The sequence below is a fragment of the Sphaeramia orbicularis genome, chromosome 18 (assembly GCF_902148855.1).
Source record: "Sphaeramia orbicularis chromosome 18, fSphaOr1.1, whole genome shotgun sequence".
NCBI lineage: Eukaryota > Metazoa > Chordata > Actinopteri > Kurtiformes > Apogonidae > Sphaeramia > Sphaeramia orbicularis.
Window position 1 is genome coordinate 22445280 of NC_043974.1, and position 21284 is coordinate 22466563.

Below are 21284 nucleotides of genomic sequence, written 5' to 3' on the forward strand. Positions count from 1 at the left end.
TTGTGTTGAATTTATTGGAAAAATTTTGTAGTTTCAGAATATAACATCAAAAAATGCGTATCCCTAGTCCTTGTGTGACCTTTTTGTGTGATGTTTGCTGAAAAGTGAGCAAAAATGACCCTTTTTCAGTGGCAAAGAACTTGAAAACCCATATTAATCCTGTTGCTGCTTGCAAATTTTCATTGAAATTGCTTACCTTTAACCTTAGAAGAGCTTATGGTATGGACTTTTGAATGAGGATTAGGTTCAGTGATTTCAGTTCAAAGTCAATGACATATCAGCCAGTTCCTCAGAAGAAATCCTGTGACAATTTTATTTGGATTTTTTGGCTTCTAAGAATTTGACCTATAATCTTTTATGTAGAGTTGATATTATCATAAATGTGTATGTATTATACACTTTCTTTCTTTCTTTTTCTGTTGTGAATAAAGCAACAATTAAATATATTCTAATATTAGATAAGTAAAATCATTACTTTTACTAACCCTACCACCATCAGTTTTTAGTTTGTGAGAAAAATACATACCATTGTTAAAAAAAAACAAAAAAACCCAAACTTGCATTCACTCAATTTTCAATATCTAGCCTCCAAAATTTTATCAATTATGCCCACCTACATGGGCTACAATTACTTTATATTATTTAGGCCCATTTACTTGCCTAAAGTGAGATCAAGTTTTTTTTTTTTACAACCAAATTTTTATATTTGTTTTTGAAAATGCCCACCAATTTGTTAGATTTTGACTTGCTCTGTTAATGATGAAGCCAATTTAATCAGCCAGAATCACTTTAGGAAGGTTTCTATGTATCAATTTAGTTAAACTAATAAAACAACTCTTACACATGTTATGGAGTAATACTTAATTGATATATATTTTTTAAAATTTCAGACTGACTGAATAGGGCTAGGATGCCAAGATGAAAGCCATCCAAGGGTGGAGGAAGGAAGGCCTCCTGGGGAGTATTCAAAACTCACAGATGAAGAGAAGAAAGCATGTTATGTTTAAATTTTGACAGAAGTTAAATGGTCAAATCAAGTACTGCATAGGTAGAATTTCATGTTTGTTTTTTTTTTTGTTTCAACCATGTGTCAATAAAGGCTCAGTGATTTGAAAACCACAAAAGATTTTGCATAAATGATTTCAAATTCCTGACAAAATTTGACCCTAAACTGATATATTTTCAGTCCATAACCAAGGACTTGAATTTTTGCCCTTAATGTCACTAAAATGCAACTCAAACCTTGAACCTTGTCGTATGGATCAACACATAGTGGGTTATGTGAATTACTATGTACTTGATGATAATGATGCTACTGTGGTGGAATGAAAACAAAACAAAAAACTAGATGCTGTCTTTGGGAGGATTCCCCCTACTCTCATTTGTATGTATTATATATGATTTTTTTTTTGTTTATGTATGATATGACCCCATCCTGTTGTTTTTGTTGTCATGGTTGTTTTTGTCTAAGACAGCATTGTTTGTTGTTTATGTGCTTATCTATGCTGGTTTGTGTCTTTGTATATTTGGCTGTTCATAATGACATGTTGTATGTGGGAAAGAACAGAAACTATTTTATTTTTTGTTACATATGACATAACCTTCCATACATGTCTCGCTTTATATTTGGATTTATTCGTTTTCTATATTTTTTTTTGTGTGTGTTATATGAAAAACTCAAAAAAGATATTGAGAAAAAAACAAGCAAACAAACAAATAAACCAAGAAACCAGAGGACAGAAATGAACGTTTCCATCAAGGCAGGTCAAAGGTGAAAGGGAAGCAGGATTCTGTACGTGAAAAGTAGAGATGATTTTTAGAGGGAGGGCTGCAGGTGGGAAGTGGCAAAGAAGATGGAAAAAGACTGCAGGAAATGGAGCAGGACAAGAAAGAAGGGGTGAGAATGTGCGATAGGAGGGAAAGGCACGAGCCGGAGAAGAAAAGTGACAATTTATGTCAGAGATTGGAGTTAATTAGACTATGAAGAATGAATCTGGAACATTTGGGGATGGAAAACTGAAACCGCCTGTCAAAATAATGTCATTTTAAACATCATGCCAAACATCAACTATTGGACAGAATTTAAAAAAACAAAAAGAAACAAAAAAACTGACAAGTGGTTCATTCCTTAATGAGCTTTAAATGAGAACATCCACCACCTTTTTACTGTATTTTATTTATTTATTTATTTTTTATTTTACTTTTTGGCACGTAACTACGGTGGCCCAGAGGTGCAACAGCCCAAAAAATGATCCACTATAAGAAAAAAAAGAGAACAGCCCCAAAAATTATCCACTATAAGAAAAAAAAGAGAACAGCCCCAAAAATTATCCACTATAAGAAAAAAAAGAGAACAGTCCAAAAAATGATCCACTATAAGGGGAAAAAAAAAAAAAAACAGCCCAAAAAATTATCCACTGTAGGAAAAAAAAGAGAGCAGCCCAAAAAATTATCCACTGTAAGAAAAAAAAGAACAGCCCAAAATTTACCCACTATAAGAAAAAAAAAGAGAACAGTCCAAAATGTATCCCCTATGTTTTAAATAAGTTTATTTTTAGTGAACCGACCTCCACTTCCTGTGGGTTACTTCCTTAGCATTAGCCACATTAGCTCAAGGCCTTAAAAATTTTCAGCCTATGCTTTTATTTTTTCTGGTGGCCTTAATTTTAAAGCAAGAGACCTTTTGGGTAAACAGCGCGCCCCTAATTGAAAAGGTGGATGATGGCTTTTTCGGTGGATAATTTTTTGGGCTGTTATCTTTTTTTTTTTCTTCTTATAGTGGATAATTTTTTGGCCTCTTCTCTTTTTTTTTCTTATAGTGGATAATTTTTGGGGCTCTTCTCTTTTTTTTCTTATATGGATAATTTTTTTCGGGTGTTGCACCTCTGGGCCACTGCACGTAACAGTTTAATACAATGTTGATTTAAAATATAAAAGAAACAATTAAAAAAGATAATAAAATATATGTAAAGACAAAATAATAATAACAACATGTGAATAATAACATGTGCATGGGAGAGGTAGAAGCCAAAAAGCCTTAAAAAACACCACATAAACTGAAGAACGAACTAAGAATGAAATAAAATAATTTTACAGTCAACAAAACATAACATCATTTACCAGTTCACTTTGGGATGAGTGAGTCAGAGCAAATATTCTACCATCAATTTATGTTTTAGTCTATTCCTATATGTAGATACTAATGTAGAGTTATCTAAGACATCTAAACGAGTGTTCCATAATTAAGCACCATGAAATCTAACTGAAGACTGATTACGACATTTTTTACGTAAAGGTAAATGCAGAAGTGCAGACTGCTTGGTGGGATATTGATGAATTTGGGAGTTGTGAGGAAAATGTTTGATATATGAAAGCCAGTCAGAATCATACAGCTGGATGAAAAAGCAAGATGCACAGAGGGAATAACTCCACAGGAAAAAACTTTATTGACGGTCCACTGCTCTCACTTCCTCAAACCGAACCCCTCCCCTCACTTTCTCTCTACACCGTATTCCTCCGCCTATCCATTACAATAGTCCCAACAACAGAAACTATATAGACCCAGTTAAATTCTACAAATAAAATTAACAAAACAAAAAAAAATCGTCTTACATTAATATAAAAAATGTAGTGATGCCAAACGATTAAAAATTTTCATCAGATTAATCGCAGGGTTGGTGTGGATTAATTTTGATTAATCACGATTAAATATCATTCATTTTTAATCTACAGGGTGTCCCATAAGTCTCCATACATAGGAAAAATAAACGTTTCTTGACATAAACCATTTTTATTTATATAATATGCTCTCTATGACTGCCATTTTGTCGGGAACACATTTCAGTGCATGTCCTCCACTGCTGAAGAACTATAAAGAAGAAATATAAAGAAATACATGTTAGAACCATATATGTATGGAATGTATTATGTCTCCTATGTATGGGGACTTATGGGACACCCTGTATAATAAAGGTGTTTCATTTTGCATGAACATGACAGACTCAAGAAAGAAGGGACTATATATGCACTTAACGTGTTTATTAAACACCTTCAACAGCTTCAACAAAACAACTTGAAACAACTGTTCCATCTTGGGGTTTTTTCTTGTCATATTTCCATCCAGAGGGCCAACGTGCTGTTTAGTATCTTCCATCTTTATGGGTTGGTTCTGCTGACTGTCTTTTGTGGAATGGCTGACGATAGCCTGCTGTAATTTCTTTTAACTTGTCTGAAAGTTCGAATCAGCCAGAAAATCTGTAACCACGCAAAAAATAAACATAATCATGGTTCAGTTTCATCTGGGTGCAGGTTTTTAGTCCAGGGGGATAATTCACACCTGTATTTTTGTTCTAAAAGTCTGTTTCTTCTAGTTAATTTATTGCTAATTACTGGTTGCGCTGCAAAAATCTAAATCTGACCATCTGTATTTTTCTCATTTCTTGTCAAAATATCTCACCACACTTAAAATAAGACATAATCACCTCAAGAGTAACTTGTAAGTGAGATATAAGAACTTATTTTAAAGACAATAGACCTTGAAAATCTTCTTTCAAGAAATCTTACCAGGATAATTTTCACTTGTTCCATTGGTATGGAAGTAAATCTGTGTCATCAGATTTTGAATTATAAAAGACATTGAATTTGTAGCGCTGAATTTTTTTGCACTGAAATTAAGTATCTGAATTTTACTTGCACTAAAATTAAATATCTGAATTTTTTTTTTTTTTTTTTTGCACTGAAATGAAGTATCTGAATTTTTTTGTTTTTTTTTTTGCACTGAAATAAAGTATCTGAAATTCTTTGTACTGAAACTAAGTATCTGAATTTTTTTGCACTGAAATTAAGTATCTGAATTTTTTTTTGCACTGAAATTAAGTATCTGAATTTTTTTTGCACTGAAATTAAGTATCTGAATTTTTTTTGCACTAAAATTAAGTATCTGAATTTTTTATTTTATTTCATTTTTTTTTGCACTGAAATAAAGTATCTGAAATTTTTTGTACTGAAACTAAGTATCTGAATTTTTTTGCACTGAAATTAGGTATGTGAATTATTTTTTTGCACTGAAATTATGTATCTGAATTATTTTTTGCACTGATATTAAGTATCTGAATTGTTTGTCTCTGAATTCAACTATGTTCATAAATTTAGAATTTAAAAAATTCAGATGCAATAAATTCAGGTGCAAACATTCAGATACAAAAAATTCAGTGCGAGAAATTCAATGGCTTTTATAATTCAAAATCTGATGACACAGAATTACTTCCATACATTGGCAGATTTTTTTTTTTTTTTTTTGGCTAAATTCAAATTTATTTATTTATTTATTTATTTTTTGCTTAATTCAAGCAAAAAAAAAAAAAAAAATCTGCCAATGGAACAAGTGAAAATTATCTTGGTAAGAAATAAGATTTTCTAGATCTATTGTCTAAAAATAAGTTCTTATATCTCGCTGAAAAGTTACTCTCTAGGAGATTGTCTTATTTTAAGTGTGATGAGATATTTTGAAGAGAAATGACAAAAATACACTTGCTAAGATTTAGATTTTTTCCAGCGTGCCCATTTCTTCATGGGTGATGGTAACTCTACTTGGACAAACTGCCCCAAATGTGTTGGCAGAGACATTCAGAGTCATTCTGTGCTACAGTGAATTGCATTAAAATTTGTAATCAGATTAATCACGATGATGGATTACTCTGTGTTAACGCATTAATTTTGACAGCCCTACAAAAATGTTTAAAAGGTTTAATCTGCAAAACAAAGGTGCACTTATAGCATCTGTCCAAACAACTGAGCAACTGTATCTTACATCTTATATCAAATGGGACTGTTGCATTATTTCTTGGCTGGGACCAATGAAAAACCTCTCACAGCAGACGTTTTTACCCATAATGGTATAAAATGCACATTTGTAATTACCTTTATTCACAATGGCTGCTTTTCATGTAGGTGCATCAATTCCATGCTTTTGTTTTGTGCGTGCTGGCTCACTAACATGGCTTTCTGAAATGGAGCTGATTCACCATTGTTGATTTTGTAATCGCCTGTGTTTATTTCCTGCTGCAACAATCCAAACGTGAATATGCTTTATAGTGGAGTTGTTTTGTAGGATGAAGACTCCAGGCTGAGCCAAACATTACCTGGTTATAGGCTTTTGTTTAACAAACAAACCTTTAATCTGTGTTTCTATGCAACACAATGAATAACAAACACAACTATATACACAGTGCATAAACACTTAGGTGTACTTATGTAATTGCCTGGGGATACTTGAACAGGAGATTTGATTGAATTATAATCACTTCGGGTGCATTTACTGAAAAGGAAAAACAACCAAACTGAATTACAAAATGATTCTGATCTGTAATAAATGAACAATAACTGAAAGCTGTCAATCACAACTCTTTAACACAAAGCTGCAGCTGAGAGCACACAGAAATATAAATGCAAAGTGTAAATATCTCATGCAGAAAATTGAAAGTGACAGAAAAAAAAACGACCAAACTCATTGATTGTTCAAAGTGTGAGCCAAAATAATTAACCCATAAGGATCTAGTGCTACTTTTGTGGCAGTTCCCAAATAAATCTCTGTGATTTATCATAATTAATTATGATCTTATGCTCTGAATTTAGCATTTTTAAGTGAAAATCTAGTATTTTTCGATTTTTGATTTACTGATCATGTAGATATCCATAAAAGCTGAATAATCAAGTCGAGGGTTATCATATCGGAAACAGAGAAAACTGAAGAAAAACTGACTTGTTTTGTAAAATGTATCATTAACTGAACATAAACCAAGTGTCTGTAACCACTGTTGTTGATCCAACTCTATGGGTTTTACTGGTGAATCAGTGTTTCCATGTTCGCTACGGAGCCTCTGAATGTCCAAATAGATCATATCTGATGACCATGAAAAAATGACAAACTGTATTTTACATCAGTTATTTACATGTATTATCAGCATTAGTGGCTCTAAAGTTATTAAATATTTTACATCAGTAGATGTTTTTGGTCGCCAGTGTATATTTGGGTCTTTATGGGTTAATTTTATGTCATAGTTTGCCTCATTCTGTTGTTTCTGCTATTGTCATACATCTGGGTTACTATGAGAAAAGCAGAGAAAACTGAGGAAAAAGTGACTTTTTCAGCTAAATCTACTGTCTATTGATATAAAATGTTTAATACCTGCGTTTATCAAGTGATTTATTTTGCATTCTTTCAGTAAAAATCAGGTATCTTCCAACATTTGATTTACTGATCATGTACTTTAATCATCATGCTGAGATTACATTTGAGGGTTATTACAGGAAAAACTGAGAAAAATGAAGAAAAAGTGACTTTTTCAGCAAAATATATCATTAACTGTACATAAATGAAGTGTCTCCATTCACTGTCATTGATCCAACTCCATGGGTTTTACTGATAAATCAATGTTATAGAAGATAACAGTGTTTCCACGTTCACTACGGAGCCTCTGAACATCCAAATGGGTCATATCTGGTGACCATGAAAGATCATAGTGGATGATTTACATCAACTATTTACATGTATTGATAGGATTAGTTGATCAACAGGTATTAAACATTTATCAGTAGATGGTTTTGGTCACCAGTGGATGTTTGGGTCTTTACAGGTTAATAAAACAGTTAGCTAATGTTGATTGTATGAATAAAGAGAGGTGGTAGGATTAGAATTTATTTAATTACTGGTCTAAAAAGGCTGTAAAATATATACAGGATGTTATTTGATAGCACAGGAGTTCTCAAGACTGAAAACATATTTAGGAACAATGTGTTTGTATAGATTTGTGCAGCATTGTTTAACCCATAAAGACCCAGTGCTACTTTTGTGACGTCACAAAAATACTGTCGACAGTACCCAAATTATTTTTTCTCTGTATTCAACCTTTCTCAAGTGATTTATCACCATTTATCATAATATTATCCCCTGTATTTTGCATTTTTTTTTAGTGAAAATCAGGTATCTTCCAACATTTGATTTACTGATCATGTACTTTAATCATCATGCTGAGATTACATGCGAGAGTAATAGCAAAAACAGAGAAAATTTAAGAAAAAGTGACTTTTTCTGCGAAATGTATTAATAACTGAACATAAACCAGTGTCTCTATCCATTGTCATTGATCCAACTCCATGGGTTTTACTGGTGAATCAATGTTATAGGAGATAACAGTGTCTCCAAGTTCACTACAGAGCCTCTGAAAGTCTGGTCTAAAAAGGCTATAAAATATGTACTGGATGTTATTTGACAGCATAGGAGAAAACATATTTAAGAACAATGTGTCTATGTAAATTTGTGCAGCATTGTTCGTAGAATGTCGTAGAACATAACAGTGTCTCCACGTTCACTATGGAGCCTCTGAACGTCCAAATTGCTCATATCTGATGACCATGAAAAGATGACAAACTGCATTTTACGTCAACTATTTACGTGTATTGATAGGATTAGTGGATCTGTAGGTATTAAACATTTATTAGTTGATAGTTTTGGTCACTGGTGGATGTTTGGGTCTTTACGGGTTAATAAAATAGATAGCTAATGTTGACTGTATGAGTAAAGAGAGGTGGTAGGATTAGAATTTATATAATTACTGGTCTAAAAAAGTCTATAAAATATGTACTGGATGTTATTTGATAGCACAGGAGAAAACATATTTAGGAACAATGTGTTTGTGTAAATGTGTGCAGCATTGTTCAATTTTATATGACAGTTTGCCTCATTCTGTTGTTTCTGCTATTGTCATGCATCTGGGTTATTACAACAAAAACAGAGAAAACTGAAGAAATAGTGACTTTTTCAGCAAAATCTACTGTCTACTGATATAAAATATTTAATACCTGTGTTTATCAAGTGATTTATTTTATTAATTTTTTTTTAAAAATTGAAAATCAGGTATCTTCCAACGTTTGATTTACTGATCATATACTTTAATCATTATGCTGGGATTATATTTGAGGGTTATTATAAGAAAAACTGAGAAAAATGAAGAAAAAGTGACTTTTTCAGCAAAATATATCATTGACTGAACATAAATGAAGTGTCTCCATCCACTGTCACTGATCCAACTCCATGGGTTTTACTGGTGAATCAATGTCGTAGAACATAACAGTGTCTCCACGTTCACTATGGAGCCTCTGAATGTCCAAATTCCTCATATCTGATGACCATGAAAAGACGACAAACTGTATTTTACATCAACTATTTACGTGTATTGATAGGATTAGTGGATCTGCAGGTATTAAACATTTATTAGTTGATAGTTTTGGTCACCGGTGGATGTTTGGGTCTTTAATAAAATAGTTAGCTAATGTTGACTGTATGAATAAAGAGAAGTGGTAGGATTAGAATTTACATAATTACTGGTCTAAAAAAGTCTATAAAATATGTACTGGATGTTATTTGATAGCACAGGAGAAAAGATATTTAGGAACAATGTGTTTGTGTAAATGTGTGCAGCATTGTTCAATTTTATATGACAGTTTGCCTCATTCTGTTGTTTCTGCTATTGTCATGCATCTGCAAAGCCTTTGTTTTGCACTGTAGTCCCACGGAAAATAATAATGTACCATAATTATAGCTGCAAACCTCCACAGTTTCATTATTATCATAGTGAGTTGGTGTAATATCATTTACATTTCATTGCATAACCCCTGCCACTACCACCATCTAAAATTTCCCAGCTGGCAAATAACAATTCACCGACGTTACATAACTCTCTGAAACGGCTCCTGATAGAGTTTATGGTGATATGGTAACAATGGCCGCTCCCCACCGGTGTCATCCCTTTTAGCTCCTCTGATGCATGGCCGTCATCACTGTGCTGCAGATTGAAGTGAAATGATTGGGTTTAAAGCTCTGAAAAGGGGGCTGCGGTGATGAGGCCTCAGTGTCCATTGAAGTGAGCGAATAATCTATCTGAGGGTGTGATAGCACTGACTATCGTTTAAGTGGCTTGGAAAGGTCAGCGGAGGAGACGGGAATATGGGAAGGCTTGGGACGGCCATTACAGCCATTCTGCTTCACTGTGTGAGCCACCGCACCCTGATTGATGTCTCAATGGGAGGATTTGGTGCAGCTCTGGCGTGTTATACTGCATGCACTTTAATATATAGCCTGTGCGTGTCCGTGGATTGGTATTAGTGTGTGTTGTGTGCGTCAGTGAGATGGAGGAAGTTGTGGGTAATCATGCAGGATGGCCCGAGCAAAACATCTCATTCCAGGTCTTTAGGAGACAATCTAAAGATCCAGAGTCCCATAAGCTCTCCATCACCCTGCTTCTTCTTGTCTGATGACTCTCACACAACTACTCGCTTCATCTCTGACCAAAACAGACTCAGACCAAAGAAATCAATGGAAACAAGGAGCTGTTCCCTCCGCAGAAAGAGCTGATGTAATTAAATCTGTCTGCAGGGTAAGACGAGAAAAGGGTAAGAAGAGGAAAAAAAAAAAGGGGGGGAAATTTTTTGGACTAAATAATAAATTCTCGAGTGGAGAAATAAAGCAGAGGAAAGCTTGTGAAGTGCAGGAGAAGTCCCAGGAGGTATAATTAACAATATCTACCGTTAGTATCTGTCTTCTTTCTCACCCAACAGACACAACAGCACAGACTGAGGCAGAGGCAAAAACCAGACTTTCCTCAAGTGGATATGCTTTATGGATTGTGGGTTAAATAGCAACATGAGTGAAAACATTGTTAAAAAAAGGCAAGTACTGCTCATATACAGGGTGGGGAAGCAAAATGTACAATATTTTGAGGCAGGGATTGAAAGACAGTGTATGACCAATTAATTTATTGAAAGTCATGAGAATTTATTTGCCACAAGAAAATGTACATAATAGAAAATGTTTTTATTCTATGTGTCCTCCTTCTTTCTCAATAACTGCCTTCACACGCTTCCCGAAACTTGCGCAAGTGTTCCTCAAATATTCAGGTGACAACTTCTCCTATTCTTCTTTAATAGTATCTTCCAGACTTTCTCGTAATAGTTTTGCTCATAGTCATTCTCTTCTTTCCATTATAAACAGTCTTTATGGACACTCCAACTATTTTTGAAATCTCCTTTGGTGTGACGAGTGCATTCAGCAAATCACACACTCTTTGACGTTTGCTTTCCTGATTACTCATATGGGCAAAAGTTTCTGAAAAGGTATGGATAATAGTGTTAGGTATGATTATGACATCAATATATGTTTGGTTTCAAAACAATTGACGTAGTGCCTGCTGAGAAAAAACAACTAAATGTTCATTGTAAATTTTGCTTCCCCACCCTGTATATGGTGTGGACAGGTGGATAATGTGTGTCTGTGCATTACCTGGGAGGACTATGGTAAAGAAGACTGTACCCAGACTCAAGTGTCTCCCTTTATCTTATTTTCCAAATGTGCTAGACCAGAACATTGTGATGCAGTTCATAAATTTTAGCAGTGAGATGGTGTTCTGACAGCAACAGGATCCACATGTCTGAATGTCAGCAACAGAGGAGAAAAATAGCTAGTCTTAAAATAAGAGCGATGTATAAATCTGGTCAAATTTGCAAGTCGCATTTAGTCTGAGAATTAGATGATGTGTCCGTGATGCATTTAACACATGGGTGAAAAATGTGATGATGGAGCTTAAAATATATGGCAGAGTGAATGGAAAACCCTGTAAGTTTTAGTCAGGTGTCTCCTAGAAACTTTGGCGACAGACGTGTGACAGGGTGTGTGTGACACATGCTATGTGATTTTCTCTTCCCAGAATAGCAGAATGTTTCCCAATAGCGACTTAATTCTAATGTGTGTTTTATGGGTTGTGATGAAGAGCTCATCCACCGCGCGTTCAGTAATAAAGTCTTCTCCTCTGAGCAAAGCCTAGGCTTATGTGCTGACCCCAGCAAATTGACCCAGAGATTTATACAGCTATTTTCTAAAGGTCCCCATTCATGAGCCTACAGTCAGGAAGGAGAATTAGTGTTTCAATGGATTTCTCTTTCCATTTGAATACGGAGTGGTTGGAACACGGCCGCGGCACAGGGGGGACCATGGGTAATGAACTCTATTGTGTTCTGCCACTTAGAGAATCAAATGCTGGAGGCTGTAAAAACATTCATCACCACAGGAAAGTGGACTTCCTTCAGCTGCTATAGGTGGTGAATCCTATGGATTTATCCACCCTTTAGTACAAAAAAACAGACATTTGGGAACGTGCACAAATTGGATTCAGACACATAAAGCTGCTCTGTGATGTGCTGTACGGCTAATCCGAACTGTCCTCTGCCCACATACAGAAGAGTAGTGTAAGGAAAGCCAATAGAACACGTCTTAGAGAGGTGTTGGGTTCCATTTACTGCTAGAGTAGCTTCAGTGTGCCTTGCAAATCTCCAAACAATAGTGAATGGATGGAACTGCATTTTTCCAAAGATATCACCTTTGGTTTGTCACATGCCTGGAAAAATGAGTTTCTATTTGTGTGATGATGTCGCTCAGGAGGTAGAGCAGGTGAAGCGGTTCAAATCCCACTCTGTTCTAGTCATGTGCCGTTGTGTCTTTGGGCAAAACACTTCACCCACTTTGCCTCCAGTGTCACTCAGACTGCTGTATGAATGCATGTGAATGTTTGGTGGTGGTCTGAGGGGCTGTTTGACGTGGATTAGCTGCCACGCTTCCGTCAGTCTGCCCTAAGACAGCGGTGGGTACACATGTTTTTAGTGAGACTGTGAGAGTGAATGAATAATGGCTCACAAATGTAAAGCGCTTTGGGTGCCTTGAAAAGCACTATAGACATCTAATCCATTATAATAATTACTATTATTATAACACAGTCCAGTCTAAGGTCCAGTGTAGAAGTAATTCTTCAAAGTATGTATACCACAAGTGTCAGAAGCACTCAGTTCATCACTTTAGTTACTATGTTATGCCATTTAAGGTATTTCAAGGAAAAAAGCCTTTGTAAAAGGTAATTCAGAGGGATTTTACATGTCATGTTAATTTCAACAGTGTGTAATAGAGCCAGAGCGATTAATCGAGCCTATTATAGCGTATAATCCAGTGTTTTTCAACCTTGGGGTCGGGATTCCACATGGGGTTGCCTGGAATTCAAATGGGGTCATCTGAAATTTCTACCAATGGATAAAAATAAAAACTTACTAATAGAAAAATATATGGTGAGTTGAGAGAGACAATCCCAATCCATAAATGACATGACAAACTGTGAAGCTGAAACTGAAGCACTGTGGTACTGTTTATCTGTCAAATGAAATAAAATTGTGGTCAGTTTCAGATGCTGCAGCTCTTTCATAATTCATAGTTTGAGTTCTTGTTTGTTCAGTATTAATTATCAGCCTTGTAAATCCAAGCTGGACTGACTGTACATATCCTGACCAAGGAAAATCAAATTCTCACTTTGTGCAGTAATCTACACCTGGCTTTTCTGCCTCCATCCATAATAATATACATTATATAGACTAAATGTCATCTAAAATTAATGTTTATTTGCAACATAGTATAGAAAACTATTACATGATCAAAAACAAGGTCAAAAACACGTAAACAAATCAGCACATCCCCCACCACACCTGAGGAAAAGAAGGTGAGGATGGGGGTAAAGAGGCAGGATTATTATATCAACAGAGTGGATGTACTGACATGGAAAAAATTATTAGACCACCCTTTGTTTTTTCACAGCACTTGAGTCTTTTTTTTTTTTTTTTTGTTACTTGGTAGCTTTGACTGTAATTTATTCCAATTATGATTCATTTCTAAGTGATTTCTAAATGCGCTGAACAAGTGCCAAACATGACATAATCCAGTCAAAAGAGGATTGGAAAGTTAAATGATTTTTAGAGGTAGAGAGATGTCATAGTTGTGGAAATAATATTTTTTTAATGTTGCTTTATAGTTTTTGATATAGTTTTGACTACAAATATTCAATGCCAAACATTGCAATCTGTCACATATTAAGGTTTCTGGATGTTTTTCTAAAATGCCCTTTTCTCAGCAAGCAGATTAAATGTTTCCAAAAAACTCTAATGAGTTACCCCAGTGTGTTTCAACCTTGGGGTTGGGACCCCACGTGGGGTTACCTGAAATTTCTAGTAATTGATAAAAATAAAAACTTACTAATAAAAAATCTATGGTGAGTTGAGAGAGACAATCCCAATCCATAAAAGACATGACAAACTCTGAAACTGAAGCACTGTGGTACTGTTTATCTTTCAAATGTTCATTGTGGTCAGTTTCAGATGCTGCAGCTCTTTCATGATTCAGCTTTGTAAATCCAAGGTGGACTGACTGTACATATCCTGAACAGGGAAAATAAAATTCTCACTTTGTGCAGTAATCTACACCTGGCTTTTCTGCCTCCATCCATAATAATATACATTATATAGACTAAATGTCATCTAAAATTAACACTTATTTGCAACATAGTATAGCAAACTATTACATGATCAAAAACAAATTCATTTTAGCAAAAAAAAAAAAAAAAGTCTCCGTTTTGAATGTCTGGGGTCGCCAGAAATTTGTGATGTTAAAATGGGGTCACGAGCCAAAAAAGGTTGGGAACCACTGGTAAACTGATTAATCAACATCGGTCAATATGTAACCAATGTATTAACTTTTTTGTTGCATGGAGATTCTGTTGCTTTGCTCCTGTGTGTCTGTGCTGCCCAGAAAGTTAGAGGAATAGTAAAGCATGCTCAGTTTCACTTTCACTTGTACAATCATGAAACGCTACCCCCCCACATCTTACGAACTATTCACCCCCCACCCCAGTCCATGCACTTCCTGTGTGCCTCACAATTTCATTCTGCAAAGTAGGGTATTGTGTGTATTTTTGTGATATAAAGATGCAACTGTTAATTCACGTCCCCCATTATCTAAGACTATTATATCCTGTGTATATCAATGTTCTTATCTCATAAATCGGTAGATATATCGGATATCGGCTTTTTTTTAGCCCCCCAATATCAGTATCTGCATCAGCCCCAAAAATCCCATATCAGTCAGGCTCTAGTGTGAGTAATATTACAAACTAGAAAGTATCAGTTGAACTCAAATATTTTGTTAGAAAAGTTCTGATTTAAAGCAACCAGTATTTTTCAAGTAAATGTAAAGCAGTGTGTACAATCCTATAGAATTTAGTGTAGTAGTACAGCACATTCACTTTCTATCGCTTCCAAGAAACAGAGTAAACAGAATGCAGATATCTCAGTAACGGTAAACAGAACATAGTGGTGATAACATATCTGCAGTCAGATCCTGAATATTGATCCTTAGTCTCGTTGGGTGTGTTATGTTTATGCCTGATATGTCAACACAATCTGACAGAATTATAGATAAAATAAGTGACCCCATGATGCAAACTGATTTTTTTTATTCACATTGGTTGTATTCAGACACGTAAAACTTCCTGCATTAGAGTAACATTTTGTAGAAATGAACAAACGGCAAGGTATAATAGTGTGTTTTAAGTCACAAACTAGTATTAATTAATAGGATACTGTCTCACAAACATTAACATACAACTGAATATATTTTTTCAGTCATAAAATATATAACATATTACCTATTTGTCAATTTTAACTCAGTATACTCAAAGGGCATGAGTCAGAAAACAGGCCACAGTGGTAAAAAAAAAAAACATGATAATCTTGTTGTGACCTTATCTCCTGCTGACACCCACAATGCAGAGCTGGGAGAGGTTGGGTGGGTGACATTAGAACTCAGCAGTTTGTGCCTCTCAGCGAACTCTCACAGCTTTCCCAGTTCATCCATTAGCAGCCTGACAGTTAAGTATCACATGGTGGCCCTGTGGAGGAGCTGAGAGCAGTTACGGTTTAGAGAACCATGGCCAGCCAGCCAGCGATCATAGCCATGCCCCCCATGGGAGCCACTTTGCGCAGACCAGGGTCCCCCGTCAGGGCCTGGTGGTACAAAGAACCGCAGAACATCCCCATCCCAGCTACGAGGAGAGCTCCAGCCTGGGGAGGAGACAAAAACAGAGTCAAATTAGCGCTGGTCACAACTGATTTAAACCTACCTGGACAGACCTGAGATTGGAATATACAAGAGCCAAAAAGAGGAATAATCTACCAGAGTTACTTTAGTTGGATTTCATTTCATTTTCAAGGTAGAGTCATATTTACTGATCTGCTCAAATTTAAAATGCAGCTCTGAGCAATGGTTGGGACAGGGAGTGCAGGAGCTAAAGTGGCTGAGAAAGCATTAAATCATTCTTCTGATTTAATGTGACATGTTCTCCCATTTTTTTCCTAACCTCAAGTAACATCATTAGATGGGAGGTAGAAGGGTAATAAGTTTGCTGAAAGTAGGAATTGGGAAGCAAAAGTTAGCTTGCACCTAAATAGAGGCTGAACATGTAAAGTTTTGGATTTTCACTTCGTGTTTACAAATGATGTTCGTGAAGTAACTATCATTTAACTCCAGATGTTCCCCCATATTTCAGATTTCCGCGTGAAATGTAGAGAGGAAAAGGGTACTTTATATCATTGTCTGTGGAAGTGTACAAAGCTACAGCGATTATGGAAATCTGTGATATATTGTATAAGCCTTGTAGTTGGGAAGGAAGTCCCATCATGTGCTAAACTTTGTGTGCTGGGCATGTATCCTGAAGATTTTGCTGGAACCTTACAGCAGTCACTACTCATTGACTGTGGACTTTTACAATAATTTATAATCAGACTTTTATGGAAAAGTATGGACATAGCTTCTGTTGGTTGGTGGATAAAAGAGCTGGCTGCTAGTCTTGCCTTGGAAGGGCTAACATATATTGTTAAAAAGAAGGACAAGAAATTTGCCTGTTTATGGGGTCTGTATATGGCTTTCTTGAAAAACCACAGTTCTGTATGACTTGATTTCCTATTCTGAGCTACAGTTCTACAATACTGTGGTCTGATTTCATAATTTTTTTTTGTACTTTATTTTTTATGGTTTTAATATAAAATACAAAACAAAGAGAAACACAGTCACAGGTACATTCACACATTTACAGACTGTTTACTGTCCACAGATTGAATGAAGAAGTCCCATTTTTTCCAGTGCTTTACACCCTTATGTTGTTGTTGGCAGAGATTGTATGTCATCATTTCCATTAAATGGATTTGGTTGACAATTTTTATCACCAAGGAAATTGAGGGAGGGTCCTTTTTAAGCCAGTATTTGGTGATGGCTTTTTTGCCTGCGGCAAGCAGTATTCAAAATAAATACATGTCACTTTCCTGTAATTCCTCTGGGGGAATGCTAAAAAACAAAGTAGCCAATGACATATCAAAATGAACACCAAAAACTGAATACATCAACTTAATCATCTCTCCCCAAAAGCCAACAATACCAGGACAGGACCAGAATACATGTACTTGATATGCCTCAAGTGAACCGCACTCCTTCCAGCAGGAAAAATGAACTCCAGAAGAATGTGATTTTCGTGCAGGTGTAATAAAGAAATGATTTTATAATTTTATAATTGTATTGTCATTCTATTTCATTTATTTAGTTTTATTTATTTGATTTACTATTTCTATTTATTAAGAAAACCCTAAATTTTATGGTAATTACTTTTAGGTATGTATTTTCTGTATGTGTAGGTTTGTATTTTTCTGCCAGGATTGGGACAATGTTATTTCTTGTTCATTTGTTAAAGAAAAATAAAGAGGGAAAAGAAAACAAACAAACAAACAAAAAAACCCGACCATTTAACTCTGCAACCATCAAAATGTAGGGGGTAAGATATTTTAGGTACCACATGAACTGAGAAATGTTGCTCCAGAATGTGATCCCATAAGGCATAAACATACTTTAATATAACCATATACAGTTCTGCACAAAAGTCTTAGTCTGCCTTTTTGCTTTGTTGGTTTAGTAAAATTCTAATGGCCAGTCTCTGTATAAAAATCTAATCTGATATAAATGAAGTATGTAAAGTTTCAGGGAAAAACAGCTTCTACAAACCAAAGCGGTAGTATTTAGTGTCACCTCCCTTTGCACTTAACAGGTCATTAACCCTTCTGTTCAGACAATATGAGATTTATTGTGCTCTTTTTCGGATGTTTTATAACAGGGTTCATTCAACACGTCAAATGTTTTTAACTGTTTGTGCTGCTTTTCATCATGGTGACAGCGGCAACACTAAAACGTGACTTTAACCTTTAGAACCCATTTAGTTTCCATTTGTGTGTATTTTAAGGCTGTGCACATATTTCCGATATTTTTTGTTGTATCTGAAAAAAACGCAGAGTGAAAAATAAACATGTATGCTCATTTCAACCCTGGAAAAAACAACAAAGCTAAGGGAGGCCTAAGACTTTTGCACTTTACTGGCCTTCACAATAAGAAATGAGTTGAGAGGCATCAGTCTAATTATCATCTGAGAGTTGATATGGTGACACCAAGCTAAACATTCAGTATTTTTTCCATTTTAAGACTTTTTCTGCCCAGCCTGTGTACTGAAGTACTTTTCACTGCTGGTTTTTAAGCAGAAATTAACAAAACCCTACAAAGGAGTTTCTTGCAAAAACACAGGTTTAAACCATAATCCCCCTGCAGTGTTTACTACCTACTGCAGTACAGCTTTGTTCACCCAATTGTCAGTAATAATTGCTTAAAGGAATAGTGATTTTCTGAGTGAGCATGGATAGGAAATGGCAGGAAATCACATAGGCTCATTTTCAAAGGACAATGGAGTGCAGCCAGCCTTAAGAGCTGGTATTAAGCCTCCTTACTCACCACAGCAGGTTTTCCAGAGTGGGCAGCACCCAGCAGGGCCAGGCTGTGGTAGAAATGGTACTTATTGGCAGTCTCAAATAGCTGGAAATGTAGACACAGAAAAAGTTTTTACAAAACTTTGCACTCTCTATTTTTCATCCTATTTTAGCCAATCAAAACTGTTCTGGAAAAGCATGGTGGGATTGTTGCGGCTGAACTGAAGCACTACAAGAGGAAAAAAGAATGGGATAACTATATTTATCTACTACAGGGGTGTCAAACTTAGTTTAGTTCAGTGGCCACATCCTCCCAATATGATCTGAAGTGGGCCGGACCAGTAAAATAATAGCATAAAAATATATAAATAATGTCAAGTCCAAACTTTTCTCTATGGTTTAGAGTGAAAAAAGTAAAATTACATGATGTAAATGTTGACATCTACAATCTATCCTTTAAAAAATTCGCACAACATGAACAACCCAAAAAAACAGATTATTTTTAAAGAAAAATAAATGCAGTTTAAGAATATTATGCCTCAGCTTCTCATTTACACATAAGCATTACAACAGACCACACAAAGTTACACTTGCTTCTCTTAAGACATTTCATGTTGTTCATATTTGTTCAGGTTATTCAAATTTTTTTATGAAAGGATACTTTGTAAATGTAAACATTTTCATGTAATTTAACTTTGTTTTTTAACTAAAATAAAAAGAATTTCGACATTTCAGTATTTATGAGTTATTATGATAGTATTTTAGTGATCCGACCCACCTGAGGGTGAGCGACCCACCTGAATTGGACTGAATGTGGAACTTGAACTAAAATGATTGTTAATATCTTAAGTGTAATTTTTGCATGTCACAAATTCCTCCAACAGACCAGATGAGACCCTCTGGCGGTCCAGTTTTGGCCCACGGGCCTTATGTTTGACACCCATGATCTATTGCATTGTTTTCTTCTATCAGGTTGGGTTCTTTTAGTGTATTAGACAATCTACATTTCCATTTATAGAGACACTTCTATTTCACATTCAGGATATTTCCACAGTTTGACTTCCGAGTGATCAAAGTGATAATCTGCATCCTGTTAGAGTCTGTAACTTCGCAAAAATATTTTTTTCATTGATTTTGCAAACTGTGTACTAACACATGCAGATTGTAACTGTATAATTGTACTTTTTTTAGGTATTTTATTCAACCTTCATTTAACCAGGTAAGACCCATTGAGATCCAGATCTCATTTGCAAGGGTGACAAGAGGTCGGTAATACACATAATAATAATAATAATTATAACTTAAAAAACAGATTTCAAACAATAAATTAAAATAGTTAAGATGATTCCAAACAGTTTGATTATTGAAAGTGCAAAAAATATGCATATACATAATAAATAATTACAATAAGGCATTAAAATATATTTGTGTGTATCCTCACAGCAAAATCTTACAAGTCAAACTGAAAAAAACAAACAAACAAAAAAAATAACCAAAACATTAGACTGTATACATACCACCATCCGGTAGTCATCAGGGTCACTGTTTTTGAAGCCTGATGCAAAGAGAAATGGGAAAAAATATTAAACTGCAAATTCAAATATATAATCAATATTATTGATAAATGTCTCCCGCAGATTGTCACAAATGACTTGCAATTTACTACAATCAGTCTAATTCCAAATAGCTACTTAATAAAAGATATGATACCATTTTTTACTTGACAAACAACAACACATGTATTGGCCTTTTGAGCTTTTCCACCATGATTCAGACACTCAGTGATATAACTGTGGAAGGAGAGCAGGGTCACACTGATGACACATGTAGATGATGATAAACTGAAACTACGTAAACTCTGGTACAATATTTAGACGCCGAATTAATGTTTACTGTGTTATACATTCGTAGCAGACTTTACTTCTTTAATGGCAGGAAGTTATTTTTATTTCTAACCCCAGACAACATTAATTTGCCACGTTTCCGAATGGAGTCTGGGGTAGTAACTGCTAACACTGCATTTCCTTCGGATTTTCTAAGTTATTATTCCGCTTAACTGTTAGAGACTGGAAATGTCAACTATCAGCTAGTGGGAAATCCCTACCGTGAGCCCCGTAGGCCCCCAGGCCCACCGCCGAAGCCCCGGACAGAGCCGCTAACCTTCGGACCACAGCCGACGCACTCATTTTGTCTGCGCACAAACCGGAAGTCTGCGGTGGTGCCTTCACGGTCACTTTGTAAACTCCAGCTTCTTACGTTTCAAGCTTGGACGTAACTCGGACTGACCTTGTGTCACACACGTTATAATTTTCAGAAACTGTAACAAAATGTCAAAATGTGGCAGCAAATTATGTAAATACAATATTGTAAGACTTAAAGAATTCGTTTCATTTCATTTATTAAGATCCCCATTAGCAACTGATGATTCAGTTGCTATTCTTCCTGGGGTCTCCTCTACATTACATTACAGTTTTAAATTTTTACATTAATCTTACACCATTCACACACACACACGCACGCACGCACGCACACACGCACGCACACACACACACACACCACACACACAC

The 21284-nt window shown here is 35.4% G+C and overlaps 1 protein-coding gene across 1 annotated transcript; it reads right to left on the reverse strand.

Moving 5' to 3' along the window:
* Positions 1-15354: 15354 nt before the first annotated feature.
* On the reverse strand, positions 15355-20937 carry tmem256 (transmembrane protein 256). The gene is made up of 4 exons (XM_030161607.1): positions 20822-20937; positions 20235-20272; positions 18743-18823; positions 15355-15981 (listed from the first exon to the last, which is right to left on the reverse strand). Exons 1-4 carry the CDS (start codon positions 20901-20903, stop codon positions 15838-15840), a joined length of 345 nt encoding a protein of 114 aa, XP_030017467.1. The 5' UTR covers positions 20904-20937; the 3' UTR covers positions 15355-15837.
* Between the last annotated feature and the right edge of the window lie 347 nt (positions 20938-21284).

Excerpts from the sequence above, each read along its gene's own strand:
- tmem256 (XM_030161607.1), bottom strand. The coding sequence starts at position 20,903 with ATGAGTGCGTCGGCTGTGGTCCGAAGGTTAGCGGCTCTGTCCGGGGCT. Across the intron at positions 20,273-20,821 it reads GGGGGCCTACGGGGCTCACG|GCTTCAAAAACAGTGACCCT; the intron begins GTAGGGATTTCC and ends TCTTTGCATCAG. Across the intron at positions 15,982-18,742 it reads ACTCTGGAAAACCTGCTGTG|GCTGGAGCTCTCCTCGTAGC; the intron begins GTGAGTAAGGAG and ends TCTCCTCCCCAG.